The sequence below is a fragment of the Oreochromis niloticus genome, linkage group LG11 (assembly GCF_001858045.2).
Source record: "Oreochromis niloticus isolate F11D_XX linkage group LG11, O_niloticus_UMD_NMBU, whole genome shotgun sequence".
In the NCBI taxonomy this organism is placed as follows: Eukaryota; Metazoa; Chordata; class Actinopteri; order Cichliformes; family Cichlidae; genus Oreochromis; species Oreochromis niloticus.
This window is the reverse complement of record NC_031976.2, coordinates 23,528,163-23,543,931: the sequence shown is the minus strand read 5'-3', so window position 1 is coordinate 23,543,931 and position 15,769 is coordinate 23,528,163. Positions and strand designations below refer to the sequence as shown.

The 15,769-nt window shown below is 36.4% G+C and overlaps 1 protein-coding gene and 1 long non-coding RNA gene across 11 annotated transcripts; one reads left to right on the top strand and one right to left on the bottom strand.

The window, feature by feature from the left end:
- Positions 1-3,461: 3,461 nt before the first annotated feature.
- LOC109204207 (uncharacterized) lies at positions 3,462-7,008 on the bottom strand. Of its 9 annotated transcripts, none has more exons than XM_025911778.1 (7): positions 6,801-7,008; positions 5,833-5,873; positions 5,393-5,551; positions 5,167-5,304; positions 4,279-4,515; positions 4,099-4,194; positions 3,462-3,978 (listed from the first exon to the last, which is right to left on the bottom strand). In XM_025911778.1, exons 2-7 carry the CDS (start codon positions 5,858-5,860, stop codon positions 3,812-3,814), a joined length of 825 nt encoding a protein of 274 aa, XP_025767563.1. In that variant the 5' UTR covers positions 5,861-5,873; positions 6,801-7,008; the 3' UTR covers positions 3,462-3,811. The 9 variants fall into 9 exon arrangements, with proteins under 9 accessions (XP_025767563.1, XP_025767564.1, XP_025767565.1 ...); XM_025911779.1 differs by having other exon boundaries at positions 4,108-4,194; XM_025911780.1 differs by having other exon boundaries at positions 4,117-4,194.
- A 3,447-nt stretch (positions 7,009-10,455) lies between these two features.
- On the top strand, positions 10,456-14,940 carry LOC102083123 (uncharacterized). Of its 2 annotated transcripts, none has more exons than XR_001224904.3 (4): positions 10,456-10,525; positions 11,625-11,774; positions 12,087-12,262; positions 12,357-14,940. It is a non-coding gene; the product is annotated as an uncharacterized LOC102083123 (long non-coding RNA). The 2 variants fall into 2 exon arrangements; XR_001224905.3 differs by having other exon boundaries at positions 10,461-10,530.
- Positions 14,941-15,769: the final 829 nt, after the last annotated feature.

Here is a 15,769-nt window from a genome sequence, read left to right as displayed (position 1 = left end):
GTAGCAAACCCCAGATCTTTGTGGGTTTGCTACTCATGTCTGTAAGTCATAACAGGAAAAACAGAAAGAATGGTAAATGGACTGGTTCTTATATAGCGCTTTTCTACTCTGTCTGAGCACTCAAAGCGCTTTATACGACTAAGAACATAAGAGTTTGAAAAAAGACTAATATTTATTCATCACAGCAGAAGTAAGAAACTATTTGTTTTCAATATAAAAGAAAATGAAGGTAAATGAGCTGATTTAAAGAGTTAAACTCAGTTTTATTCTTTTGTGTTCAAATATTGTGTTCAGCATTTCATCACTGATCTTCCCCTCTTGTCTTACCAGGTTAAGGAGAGTGGAGCGACTGTGACATCGAGTGTTGGAGTTGTTTGTCTGTCACAGGAACACGAGCATGGAGCAGGACTTGGGAATCACGTTATTGAAACTGTTGCACATTGCTCACTAATTGCCACTATAAATAAACACACTATCTCAGACTGGAAGGTCCTGCATTTGGGTCCCGTTCTTGCCATGCACCCTGACAAACTCAGTTACAGATGTCATAATAAAAGTTAAAGCAGGACTCATTAGTAGAAACTCATCCATTTTCTTATTCAAACATGAAACAAACCTTTTTCTTTCAGCTATGTTGGTGATGGATAGATATAAATCCTTCAAACTTTCACTTCTTTGACAGATTTACACATCAGCAGCTATGATATTGATCTCTGCTCAGAGCAGATGTGGAGTATTGTGGCCCCTGATGAAGCACCTCAAAAGTTATCTCATTTTATTTTAATGCATTTATCATCTGTCCTACATTATAAGTAAAGGAAGGAGGAAGCACATATAATAAACTTGTAGGTTTCTTATTAACTAATCTATTTGTTTCTGTGGGAAAATGCCTTGTTTTTAAGTTTTGTACCATACATTTAATAAATATATTATGTAAAAGTTTTTGAGTAAAGACTACTGTTGTAAACCTGATTTCACCTCAGCATCATTTAAGATTCTATATTTCTAATTTAATCTTTCATAAAAACGTAAATGGTTTAGGGCCGTGCGATTTACTAGTAAAAATCTCGTGTGCTGCATTTTGGTCCTCATCCCTCTCTTGCACTGCATTTCTCTTGGATGGATGTCACAATGGTTGTGAAATCCATATTCTAAAGCCACATTAGCCTCCCCCAGGTGTTAACATAGGCAAATATCATCATTTTTAGACCACATTCAGGGTGGTCAGTTGGTTCTCTGCTTTCTTGGTTAAAAAGCTGCATCCATAAAACTGTACAGTATGACGCACATAAGACACATACTTACTGATATGTGTTTGAGCTCTATATGCTCAAAGTAATAAACTAATAAAACACTTGAATTTCACTCACCTGAACTGTAGCACAAACCTCTGGGATGGTTATTAGATATCAGAATATTAGTCACACAATCCATTAAAACTTCTCCAAAACACACCAGCTGACCACTTTGATTGACAGGTGAGCCTTATTTGTCTAATACTATCTAATATTTAGTTAATATTTATCTAATAGATAGCTTTACCCACCTTGAGAAAACTTTCTTCTGATTGGCTGCCCCTCACAAATACAAGATTAGAATGGCAGGAGTGTGCGCTTATGTGCTCAACCCTAAAAGCTATTTAGCTGACCAATTAAGATTAAGATTATCCACTGTTTTTGACAACCTATAGAACAAAAACTAGAAAAAAAATATCAGAAACAAAAACTTGAAAGAGCACACAGCTTGACAGAAAGACATTTATTTATCACAACAGAAGTTTTTTTTTTTTTTTTTTTTAAGTAAAATAAAACAAAACATGAATCTCCAAAGCAAAGGAAAATAAATTGTTTTGGTGCTTTGCTTTCTTTCTGTAAAACACATCAGTTGTTATTCTTTTTTTTCCTATCTCTTCACTCTAACAGGTCGAGGAGGCTGAAGTGATGACAGCGAGCTGCAATCGTCCAAAGACAGAGGAGGGGACTGAAGGTGACTACTGATGGCAGTGGAAATCAACAGTCAGAGTTAGCATAAAGAGTGAAGCAACAACAAAGTTGCTCTAATGTTTGGGACTTGTTCCCTGAAGGAGTTTTTTGTGACATACACATTATGCTAAAAGCAATCCCTCACTCATTCAAATCATCAAATTCAGGTGTTCTAGTCACTTCTCTGGCCACAGGTGTATAAAATAAGCCACGTTGGCTTTCAGACCTCTTCTACAAACTTTTGTGAAACAACAAGTCGCTTTCAGGAGCTCATTGAATTCCAGTGTGGTGCCATGATAGGATGCCACCTTGCAACAAATCCAGTTGTGAAATGTTGTTGTTACTAAATATTCTACAATCAGCTGTTAGTGGTATTATAACAAAGTGGAAGTGATCGGGAACGACAGCAATGCAGCTATAAAGTGATAGGTCGTGTAAAATCACAGGGTAGGGTCAGCGGAGGACGAGCTTCATAGTGTGCAGAGGTGTCCAACTTTCTGCACAGTCAATCGCAACAGACCTCCAAACTTCAGGCCTTAAGATTAGCTCAAGAACAGTGCACAGGGAGCTTCAGGGGATGGGTTTTACACAACCAAGCAGCTGCATCGAAGGCTCACATCAACAAACACAATGCAAAACATCACATGCAGTGGTTTAAAGCATGCCACCACTGGACTCTTGAGCAATGGATACATGATTTGTGGAGTGACATATCATACTTCTCCATCTGGCAATCCAGTGGATGAGTCTGGTTTAAAGGTTGCCAGGGGAACGGTACTTGTCTGACTGCATTGTGCCAAGTGTAAAGTTTGGTGGAGGGGGGGTTATTGTGTGGGGTTGTTGTTCAGGAGTTGAGCTTGGTCGCTCCAGCAAGAGGAACTCTTACTGATTCAGCATAACAAGACATTTTGGACAACTTTATGCTGCCAACTTTGTGGGAACAGTTTGAGGATGGCCTCTTCCTGTTCCAACATGACTCTACAAGACAGCACAAAGCAAGGTCTATAAAGACATGGATGAGCGACTGTGGTGTGGAAGAACTTTTGAACAGAACACCTTTGGGATGAATTAGAGCGGAGACTGCAAACCAGGCCTTCTCATTGCAGTGTTTGATCTCACAACTGTGCTTCTGGAAGAACAGTCAAGAATTTCCAGCTAATTATGATTAAGGAACTGACCTCACAGCCCATTGTTCCTTCAGTGGGCTGGTTTCAGTCATTATGCAAATGTACTGTTTATAAGGTTTGGGGAAACCTGCAGTCAGATGAGACTGAAGAAGTCACTTGGATGAGTGACGAAACGTTTCTCCCACAAAACGCTACGTCCAGATGAACAGATTCAACTTCTGGAGATTTACTTTCCTGGATGATTGAGAATGCATCAAGAAATTCCCATAAACACACTCCAAAACTTTGTGGAAAGCCTTCCTAGAAGAATTGAAGCTGTTATAACTGAAAAAGTTGGGCCTACATTATATTAAATCCTATGGATTAAAAATGGGATGTCACTCGGTTTGGAGGCAGATGAATAAATACTTTTGGCCATAAAGTGTAATTCGGGAGAAAAGCCTGAACAGATGTCTGAGAGATTTCAGGTGGTTCTCGGTTTTACTCAGCAAAGCCCAGGAAACAAAACAAATACTTCATCTGTACATCTACTGATTTACTGAAGAGTGTAATAGATAATCCGAGACACTCAATTAGACTTTTGCCAGTTGTGAAATGTCCGGGACTTTGTAAGAGCTTGGTGTAGTGAAACTATGAATCTGATCAGTTACACATTCGGCGAAGAGGTTAGACCAACATAATCTGTAACCACAGCTATCAACACTATACATAAACATTTGATGGACGCCTTTCCTCACATACCATCCTTCTACTCATGCACTTACACAAGACAGTGACACAAACAATCAGGAGCATCCCAAACTGGCAGCAGACTCCGATTGCAATCCACATCCAACAGGAGAGTCCCAGTGGGCAATCGTTGGCAGTACCTGAATGCAACACAGATCATTGGACAAAATGAGAAAGACAAGAATGAGTTACACATTCAGCAAAGCATCATTTTGATCAAATTTGCAGACATTTTCAAAAGCCGGACGCACATGTTGTACATGTTATACATGTTGTACATGTTGTTCCCTGAACACTCGTTACAAATAATGTGATGTTCTTCAGGGTGGTTGGTGGAGTTGTTGAAGTTGGAGGCTCTGAAGAACAAAAACACACATCTTTATGTTACTTTTGACCACATATGCACACATGGGCCTTCATTCCATGCACCCGTGTATTACCCTTTATAGTAATACTCTTACTCAGTTGTTTGCCATCACAGGTGATGATACACTCCCAGGTCCCATTATGTGAGCTTGTTACAGGTTTGAGTTGAACTGTTGATGGCCATTCAGGTGAATCAGCATTTGGGCTCTTCCACTTCACTTCACAACCTTGGGGCAGATGTTTCACCTCACACTGGAGCGTTGCCTCGTCACACAGCTTGAGAACAGCAGAGGGAGTCACAGAGACCGAAACTGAGAAGGACGGAGGTGAGGATACAGTGAGAATCAGAGAGAGAAAGGGGAGTCATTAGACACATGGCACAGCTTTATAACATGAGAGAAAGACTTAAGAAAAAACAAAACATATTACACTGCATATTAATAGACAAATAACCATTTCATACACTTGTCAGAATTTTATGGATATAAAACCACCAAACATTTAACTGTAGCAGGACCACAGGATGTAGTTGGTGAAAGATAGGATCAGGCTTGGACTATTTATTTATCAGAAACAGATTCTTATTTTTGCATTTCAAACAATTGAAGGCCAGACTGTAAGGTTTGTTGGTTACTCTCTCATCATTTGGTTATACAGACAACACTGCCACATAGAAACACACCATAGGCTTTTCTCTAAGCAGCAGTTTACTGAAAACAAATACAACAGAAAATAAGGACCATTTTATGTTAAAGCTCATATAGTAACAGAACTATTAGTCACATTTAAAAAAATTCCCCTCATTTCACAGCAGTGGTGTTTTTATTAATCTGATTATCAGTGTAATGTGGAAGGATCCTGAAAACAAAACCATAACAGTCCTAATATGTTAAACCCCTCACTGTTCCATTAAATGTGAACATTTATTTGTAGCTGTATATTTTCCAGGGTCTGCTGTTTACCTGAGACCACAAAAAGTGAATGTTCATGATATGTCCCATCTGCCGAACATGTGAACTCTCCAGCATCTGTTTCTTTCACACTGGAGATTTCCAGATTCGTCTGTCTCATGACTGACCTCCATGCAAGATCAACACTGCCTAACACAGAAAATAAAAATATGTTTTAATATAATGTAATCATCACATATTGATGTTAACTATTAAGTATTTCAAGATAATCAAGTACCTCTGCGCGTGTAGCCTCTCTGATAAACTGTATGAAGAAGGTCATATCCATGATACCACTGCAGAGTGTGTCTGTAGCTGCTGACCCCACAGTTCAATGTGACTTTCCCCCCAACATTTGCAAAGAAAACTTCCCCTGCTGCAGAGAGTGCACCCAGCACTGAAAAGAAGGCAAATGAATTAAATAAATACTCATCTTGTATTAATGTGTCCTTAAAGGAGGATATAAGAAACATCTTTACATGGAGACAAAACCAGTCATATTCTCTTTATGTTGTCATAAACTTGTAGTGACATTAAAGAACCTGAGATCACTAAAAACAATTTTATACATGATTTTTTAATTACATTAAACATGAGGTCACACACCATCTACAACATGTGTGTGCAGTGTTTTAAAGGATTATTTACAATATTCACTTCACAAGTATATTCACTCACCAAACACAAACAACACGATCACCTTCATTCTGAAAGTCGACCTGAGGGTTTAAAATAAAACACAAATGAACATTACTGTTAACATGAAATCATAACAAGAAAACTAATTAAAAGTGAACACTTTCATTTTATACACAGCCACAGAGAGATTCTTCTTCACATGAACACTTTACAGAGAAACCACCAAGCCCTCGCTCTGTTTCCGTCCTCTCTCTGTGTCGAATGTTAAAAATAATAAAACCAGGCGCTACACTTAAAAAGTGAAAAAGAGTCTCACTGAGAAAGTCAAACATTTCCTGTGGCTCTTTAATTTAATCTAACCAACAGCTCACGTGAAGGTGTTTCCTGTAAAGCTGCTGTAACTTTATCTGCTCATCAGAAATGAGATGTTTTTAAGAAGATAAATAGAAATTTGTCTGCACTGAACTGACCACATCATGGAAATTTCTTTATACACAGTTTCACTAATTTTCTTTAATTGAGATGGGTTTTTTTTTTTTAAATCCAATTAATTTGTGTCATATTGAATACTTAACATTTAAGATTTTTTTGCTTAAAACTAAGTTAATCAATTACTCCAAATTACAGTAATCAACACACTGAGACCAAAACTAAATTCTGATTCTCAATTCTGTCATTCATATTGTTGTATTTAATCTCAATAAATACATTCACATGTAAAAATGAGTGAATTTATGTCTTTAACATCATAAATTAATGTGATTGTACACATCAAAGGCTTGGAAACAAAATTTGACACTTTTTTTTTCTTATTATTTGTTTAAATGCTTTTAACTTGGACTCCTTTATGCAGCTCGTTCTGAAATACTACTCAGTCTGTATTTGCTCTTAAACTGCTGCCTCTGCCAGTAAGCTTGTAAAGAAAGGACAGCCACATTAAATCCATTTTACAAGATAAAACAAAAAGAAACCAATGAAACTAAATTTGAAAATGCTTGAGCTCTTACCTTAATTTTGAGCAGATTTTGTGTCTTTTAGTTCAGCTATTGAAGGCAAAAATCTTCCTTCCTCTCCGTGCTTCACTTCAACAAAAACAAAGATCTCAAGGATGCAAAAAAGTGTAGAACACAGAAGGCCTCTGAAGAGAGAGCTGCACTCTGGAAATTTGCAGGTTGACGCAAACCCCAGATCTTTGTGGGTTTGCTTCTCGTGCCTGCACTTTCTGCAATCGAAGCATTGCATTTTCAAAACCGTGCAGCTCTTTAAAAAAAACTGAAAGAAGTTCGGAACAGTCACGTTAAAGCTCATTTACAAAACGCTCAACTGGAGACGTGCGCTCAGGTTATTCTCACAGAAAAGTGATACCAATTTATCACAATTATTTTTATAACCAGGACAGTAAAATAAGATGGAGAAAAACATGTCAAGAAAAACACAAAACACTGGTTTACAGAAAGACATGTTTTTTTATTTATCACAACAAAAGTAACAAAGTATTTCTTTTTTTCTTTTCAAGATAAAAATCTTTAGAAAACACACAAAAAAAGCTGAGTTTTTGCTCTATTTTCTTTTTGTAACACATTTTTTTTTATTATTTTAAAATTTCCTCCATCTATTGGATTCTAAAAGTACCAATTTATAAAAATATGTAAAGTGAGAGACTCATTTCCTTTCTCTCTGAAATTTGTATAATAGAAGAAATAAGAAAAAGAAAAAGAAAAAAGGACACTTCAGGGAAAATATATAACAATTAAACCTATATACAATAGTATGAAAGCATGAGGAGCATTAAAGTGAAAGTGAAAGTAAGAAGACCTCAGCAGGAGTTAATTTTAAGTGTTTTATCAGTTTGGCTGAATAGCTTCACACTGCAGTAATAAAAGAAATATTCACCTTTTCTGTCATCTGTACACAGTTTTTCTCACTTTGCTTACCTTAGATGGCTGAAAGGTTTTGCTATTTATTGTGTGAAATGGGTAATGTTTGTCTTGCATATACGTGTAATACTGCAAGTGCTAATTTTAGGACAAGAAAAAAACACTCTTCTCTGAAACAAGAAAAATAAAAAGGTTTTCCCTACACTTATTTTATTTTGTTTTTGTATTTGAATATTGAATATGTCACATGAAGCCAAAAGATGAATTGTTTGGGATCATTGTATTGCTGAAAAATGAAACTGTTGCCAGTCAGAAGTTTTATTTGAAAACCTAATGGCACTTTTGTGTGTTAATAATTTCATCAATCTTGACAAGATCTCCAACATCTCTGGTTAAAAATGGCCAGGTACTAAAACCGCAAAACATAGAATATGTCCAAATAAAATCTTTGAAAGATATACTTTTATTTCAACAGTCACTGATTGTATTCCTGCTCTATTTATACCTGTAAACACTTTCACAAATAAGGTTAAAAAAAATCTGGAAGTGTTATCATTTATATTTATATTCAGAGTGATGACCTGAGCTTTGCTCCAAATGCTAAACTTTTGTCACTTTGCGTGGAACACAAAGGGCTGTTAAAGCAACGCTAAAAAACAAAAAAATATTTAAGACAAGAAATTAAAAAGAGTTCAACAGAAGTGGAAAAAGCCAGATTAGAAAGTTTGGTATATGTAACAACCGCAGCACCATAAAATGTCACCAGCTTACGTAATAAATGTTGTTTTTAACACCTACAAGCTGGCAGACATCACAGCTAACACTATGACTCATGTTCCAGCCACAAATGTTTTTGTGTGTGGTTCCTATCATTTGTTTCTCACGACTTTTTAAATACTATAAATACAGTTGATTTTAAATCACTGAATCAAGAAAACATCAAACAACACTACAAACAGAACAAAAAAGCCAGAAGTGTAAGACTGTAAAACTGAACATGAAAAGATTACAGCTTAGATGTGTGCTGATGTAGTTCCCTCAGATGTTGAGTTTACCACTCTCAGATACACATCATTTAAAAGTGCAATTAAAAAAAAGCTCAGGAAATGCTCACGATATTCTTTTTTCTTATCTGACTTCATTTACACTTACATATGTCCACATCAAACAGGTGGCTTTATCAGCATCTAACCAATCCCGAACACTGACAGCAGAATTCACACTCAAACTGTAATATTCAAAAATTATGAAGAGTTTCAAAACACAAAACAAGCTGAAAGAAACACAGCTCCAACACCCAAAGGAGCAGTGTGTGTGTGTGTGTGTGTGTGTGTGTGTGTGTGTGTAGGAAAGATACTCTATAAACCCAGTCATATGGGTAAGCCATGACAAATAAACACACCATCACATTATTATGATGCTTGATTTTAAACACCTGTGGCCGTGGAAGTGATTAGAACGCCTGACTTCAATTATTTGCATGTTGTAATCATGCAAATGATTACAACATGCTTCCTGTCCTCTCCTCTTTTATTGGACAGTCACAGCTTAGTGTAACCAGAGCCATTCACTAAGTCATCTCAGTGACTTCACCTTGACACTTTCTCTACCTGTTATGTTAAAGTGAAAAAATAGAAGGAAAACAAATGATAGATTAACAAATGTGTATTACCAAATAAACAAACAAACAAAAAACATCCAAAACTGAAGAACTAAAACGACTTGTTTTGAGGGGAGTGTGTGTGTGTGTGTGTGGGGGGGGGGGGGGGGGGGGGTATCTGGGTGTTTTATTTTTGAACAGAAGTGCTTTGTTTGCTGTGGCAAATAAATAAATGTCTGTCAATTTCGAATAAATAAAGTGTGATCTGTCCTTTTGGTCCCTCTAACTTCTCTTTTTATTTTCACTTCCTGATTGCAGGAATAATTGTGGTGAATTGGCAGTTTGCGCCTGACAATAATCTGAGAAAACTCTTCTTGCAGGACCTGTCACAGGACAACACTTACATTTAAGCCACCACCATCCCATTACTGTGTCTGTGCTGAACAAATGTGAATATAACACTAGAGGTCAAGGGTCAGTATTTTCACGGAGGCTTAAAACTATGAGACTATGGACTATTAACCAGGAAAGCTGTCTCGGATCATATGTGCATATCCCATGCCACATGCACACACAGTTGTCTATGTCATGTGGCAGCTATGCTACGTTTACTGAGTTTTCTTCAAAACCTAAATCAAAAAATGTGAGATCCTTATTGATGCACTAAATCAGCTTACCATCTCATTCTAAAGCATCTCTACTGCAGAGACAACCTATGCAAAGGAAATGAATATGGGTCAATTTGTAATCCTATGAAGTTGTGGCGTACGCTACGTGTAAACTTTGAGAATTTTAAAAATTATTTATTCACATCCAGGCTGTCAGCAAAAATACAAAGTGTTTCAGTAATTTCACAGATTCAGTTGTCAGACAGTTTGTACCGACAAAATAAATCAACATTGTCAAGTAATTGTTTTGTGTTATGCTGGCAGAGAGAGGCCTGCTCAAGTGTGACTAGAGTCTCTAAACTTTGTCAGATACTTGAAGTGGAATTTTAAAACTAAAACAATGTAGAATATGAGAATAGACGCTTGCAAATTGGCTCACAATAGTCTCCACAGTGTGTGTGTGTGTGTGTGTGTGTGTGTGTGTGTGTGTGTGTGCGTGTGTGTGTGTGTGTGTGTACCCATCAGTGGGTGGGGTGAGGTATATAAACCACATTTCTGCGCTCTGTTCTGCTTCACTCTGAAGCTAAACTTCAGCGTCACATCACTGAATCACTAAACAAGCTGAGCAGGAAGTCGTCCTGAAGCCAGTAAGGTTGATGTTTACACTTATTCATATTATCTTTAGTTGAGTAGTTAGTCAGGCCAGATTTTAAGATCTAGAAGCTTTTTCTGTCTTTATCCTTTGTGCTTGCACTGTTTCAACATTAACAGTACAAAAGCTGCTCAAATGGAAACTCGATGGAAATGCGGTTGCTAGTGACGTATAACTCGATCTCATACTCAGGTTAACTAACGGACCTGAAGACAATTTATTTTTGTGGGATTCCTTATACAGGGCTAAATTAAACATATACAACAGCTTATACAACAAAATCAGTTACCAATTAATTAGATACATCTACATACTTTTCCTTTTTTTTACTACAGAGATGTTTTTTGCTACTAAACATCTAAACTATACAATTATAGCTATAGTTACACGAGAGGGTTTAATGTGCTGTTGATTAAATATTTATGGATCAATCGAGTGTGATCTGGTTGGAGTAGAATCACTGGCACTATTTTTTTCATTTGTTAAAACAACTTGTGAAGGAAAATTCTGTTTCGATCTTGGCTGGGGAAAACAAGTTTTTAGCTTTAGAGTTTAATTCGTTTCCTCAGTATCTCCTGCCTGATGCGCTTGTGTCGACTACCCTGTGTTAAGTTCATTTCCGTGTCTACATTTTCACATTTGATTGAGATTCTCACTTCCTGTTTTATTTTGGTAGTTAGTTGTTGGTAGTTAGTGTCTTGTGTTTACTTTTATTTCCCCACCTGGGACTTTGTCTGGGTTGTCTGTACCTGTGTCCTGTTTTTTTCCCGGCCATGTCCATTTCCCCAGATTGCGTTTCTGCTTGTATGTTGTTCTGTCTTCAACTCAGTCTTTTGTCTCAGTTTCTTTTATATTTTCCTGCATGTCTGAGCTGGTCAGGTTTGGATTTTGGCTATTCTTGCAGTGTTTTTCTTGGCTTTCGAATTTGGGTCCAGAACTCTGGAATGCATGACAAATTCAGCTGTTTTCTTTTTTGTTTTTAGTTAAACAGATTTGGCTTATTCTCTGTTTTTTTATCCATAATTTCTTATGAATATCATTTGGTTAATATTCCACAGTCTCACTGTTGCACAACTTGCTATTCCACACAACAGGTTCTTTCCTGAAAAGGAATGAAGGATCTTTCACAGCAGTTTCACACCGAAAGTCAGCAAGCGATGAATTTTTCTGGTTTTATCATATGGACTAACTTCATGTTCTGCCTTCCTTTGACCTTACTGGTCATCTGTTGGTTGTGTTGCTTGGTATGTAAATAGTTACACTTACTACTTTCTTTTTCTTTCTCACACTTGTTAAAACATTCAGTTCTGTATTGATTATTAATTATATTGTACACTTTTGTAACACTTAGTTTTTCATCTTTCAAAAAATGTTTTTATGAGTCTAAATTCTTTTTTGTAAATACTTGCTTGATGCTTAATGCAATAACAGCAGAGAAAGCAAAATCAAATCAATCTCCTTGTTCATGCATCATCTGATGTAAACATTTCAATGTTTAATTCTGCAATTTGTGTTTATTACTGCAGAAATTTGACTTTAACAAATCTTTCCTGCAGGTGAAAAAGGAGCATGTGATCTATTTCACTAACCTCCTCATTGCCAATCTCGCCCACATCAGCATAATGTTCTCCTGGCAGTTGAACAAAGAACCTGTAATTGACCAAGATGACAGTATTTGCATAGCTGGTTTGATGGCTAGTTGGTATTTCAAGACATACATTGCTATTGAAAGGTGAATGTCTGTCTTTGTGTGTTCTTCCATGACATTGTATTCTCTATCCTCATACAGAATAACATACTATTGTGATATCTCTCTTGTGTTGCAGGTGTTTTGTCATCACCTGCCCAAAGTTGAAGTGCAGCAAACAAACTCAGGGATCCATGCTGGTTTCTCTCTTGATTTGGATCTTTTGTATTGTAACTGTAGTTCCTATAGTAGTCTTCAAGAAGTTTTTTATCCTCTATATTTTTGCCCTCCTTCCAGCTCTCCTGTTCATCCTGTTTTTAGTATGGACCTTCCACGCCTTGGCTGCTGACACCTTAGTGCCCACTGAGGAAAAACAAAGAATTGTACGAATTTTCCTTTTGTTCTTCTTTAATTATTTTCTGATGATCCTTCCTGGTGTCATCTGTTCTATTGGAGTATTTTTGGCTCAACCTTGCTTTCAAGTTATCATTGATAAACTTTTGACTTTGTTGCTTCTCGGCCCTTTTCTGGATTTGATTCTGGTTTGTTTCATGCATATAAGATGCAGATTCGACAGCACTGCACCAGATGTAGCTGAACATCGGCCGCCAGGCTGGGTGATGTCGCAAATACTAAGGGACAGAGAAAATAGGGTGTAAACTGTGTGAAAGATGTGGAGAAAATATGCAAACATAAATATTTACAAATATTGCTGTAAAGGAGACAACTAAAAGTTTTACTTGATGTATATAAGAAGTGTGTTCTCAGCTAAAGTTTCTTTGGTTGTTGACCACCTGAAACCCAGTTACTAGTAGTTACTCTTCACAGGAAGCATCTTAATGACGATTTATGAATCAATTTTAAAAAATGAAAAAAAAAAAAAACTATAAAAGCTTGTTAATAGGACTACTTTTGTACTTCCGTGCAATAAAATTTGCATTTCTTATCTGATCTAGTGATGCGTAACAATGTAAAGGTAAAACCATGAACCACCGTTCGACTTATTGAGCTGTATTTTTGCTACACAGACTGTTGTTCAGATCATAACTTTATGCATGACAGCTTTTACTGTCATAGTCTGTGGATTTTGTCAGTTCATTTTTGAGCCGTTAATATTTGGTATTGTTGAGTTTTGATTACTATTTGACTGGGTTTCCTTATTTTATTTTAAGATTATTCTAGCATTCCGAGTTCTGTTTTAGAGTCATATTTTTGAATTATGTAGTCTTATAATTTGGTATTTATGTCTTTGTTTTACTTGACATTAGTAAAAAAAAAAAATTTTGCGTGAAACACTTCTTCTGTGTTTCTCTGTTTTGCTGATTCTTTTTGTTTGTTTAGTTACTTCATGTTTTATTTTTTGAGTTCTTTGTCTCTTGTGCTTTGTCTTTAGTTTTACTTCCCTGTGACTTGTTCTCTAGATTGAGTTCAGCTATGTCTTGGTACATTTATGTTTCCATTCTCCCTGACTGTCTTTTTCATGTATTTAAAGCCTCAGTTTGCTTGGGTTCTCTGTCATGGGAGACTGGGTTCTGGCCTTTCTCTGGTAACTTACTTATAACTATTTACTAACTTACTATAACTAACTTACTTACTCGAGTATTAAAGTGTTCTCCTGCTTTGGGTTTATTATCATCTTCACATAATCTTTTCCTGTTTAATCTGGAAAAGATTATGACTGTAAAAAGAAAGAAAAAAACTGCAAAACCTCTCAACAAACGAAGTATCTTATTTTTTATGGAAAAACTCTTAACTCTGTCAAGGGAAAACCTGCTTTGATATAAGCTTAAAACATGATTTCTTGTTATTTAAATGCTCCACAAGAACATTGTACTAGGTTATTCAGTTTAGTGCATGTTAAACTGGTTGGTTTGCAGTGTTGTTGTGCAGTTTACAGTAATGAGCAGTCTGTGGTGTTCATGGTAAAATGCAGATCAAGGACAGATCCAACGATTTTGATGTATGTGAAGTGTTGCCACAAGAGTCAGGGGTTTTGTAACTGTAGTTTTGAGAAAAGAAAATCTGTCTTCTCTGAAAAACTGTATTTGAGTGTTAACCACTTGACTTTGAATTACTGTGTGCTGCATTTTTAGATTTTAAATGTCAACTTCTTTCTATATTTTCTGTGTCTGAGTCTGTCATATGTATTACTTTCAGTCAAACCTTGTATTTTCCCCTCTGTTTTTGTCTTCTGATTTCAAATCTACATAAGAACAACGTTGAAATGGATTTCCCACCAGCTGCTTTACCAACACACAGGTTCTTTACTGAAGAAAGTAGTGAACGATCCTATTAAATAATTACATCAGACAGAAAGCTGACTTGATGATTTATTAATTATGAGCGAAATGTATATGTGCCTCACTTGTTACAGTTACACAGTTAGCTTAAACATTATATTTTACAGGACTGCATCCTCCAAGGAACAGACAGGTTGTGGTGTTTTACATAATTGTGAAAAATATTTTTTTTATAAAATACCTTCTGTGCAGAATTTGAAATTTCAGTGTGCTTGTGTGTGTTTCCTCAGCTGTTTCATCCCACAGTCCGAGTTGCTCTAAGTTGACTTAAATTGAACTCAAAATAATGTTATGCACGATAATCTTTTAAAGACTTTTCCATGCTAAATGATTTTTATATCATATATCATATATTGATGAAGTCTTTTGCACACAAAAATGTAAAATTTATATAAAATAAATAAATAAACCAAATTTGTGTCAGCTTGTGTGGACTTGTATGGAAAGTCAAGGGAAAATGGCAATGCTGGTGGTTCATGTGGTGAATGAAGCCAGAATGTAAATGCAAGCCCACACCACCACCACTCACACATCTCCATCCACAAGTTACTCATAGACTCACTTTATTATGACACTTGTTTCAGTGATAAGCCACAAAACGATAAGTTTTGTATAACTATAAGATTCAAATTCCAATTCAGTTTTCAAAATTCATTTTTCTCAGTAACCATTTCTCCATCACATTTGCTCAAGCTGATTTATTATCAGTGGGTTACTGTGTTTTACTTTCTATAAAACTGCAATTTAAAACTGCACATTTTCCACAGTGACGCACTTGTGATGCAAACAATGCTAACCACAATAGGCAGTGGTTAATGTGATTATGGTGGTTAACCATTGTCAAGTAATTCCAACCACATTTCTCTGCCTGACAGTTAAATAGAATATGATGTAAAAACGGAAATGGAACACTCCAGTCTCCTTGTAATAGAGTGATGCACTGAAACATCTGCATACAGTAAAGATTCAAGATTATGATGGCTGAAGAGGAGCTGCTGAGATTGAATTGCTCATTTTGTCACACATCCCACAGCACATGATTTGCTCCGCATCCTCCTCTGTCCCAACAACCATTTACATGTCCTCCTTCCTCTTTGTCAGGCATCTCTGTCTTAAATATCCTTTGTCCAGTATATCAACTACCCCTCCTCTTAACATGTCCAAAACATCTCAGGGTTTCTTCTTTCACTGTGTCTAGAAACCACTGAACCTGAGCTTTCCCTCTGATGTATTTATTAATAGTCTTGTCCAT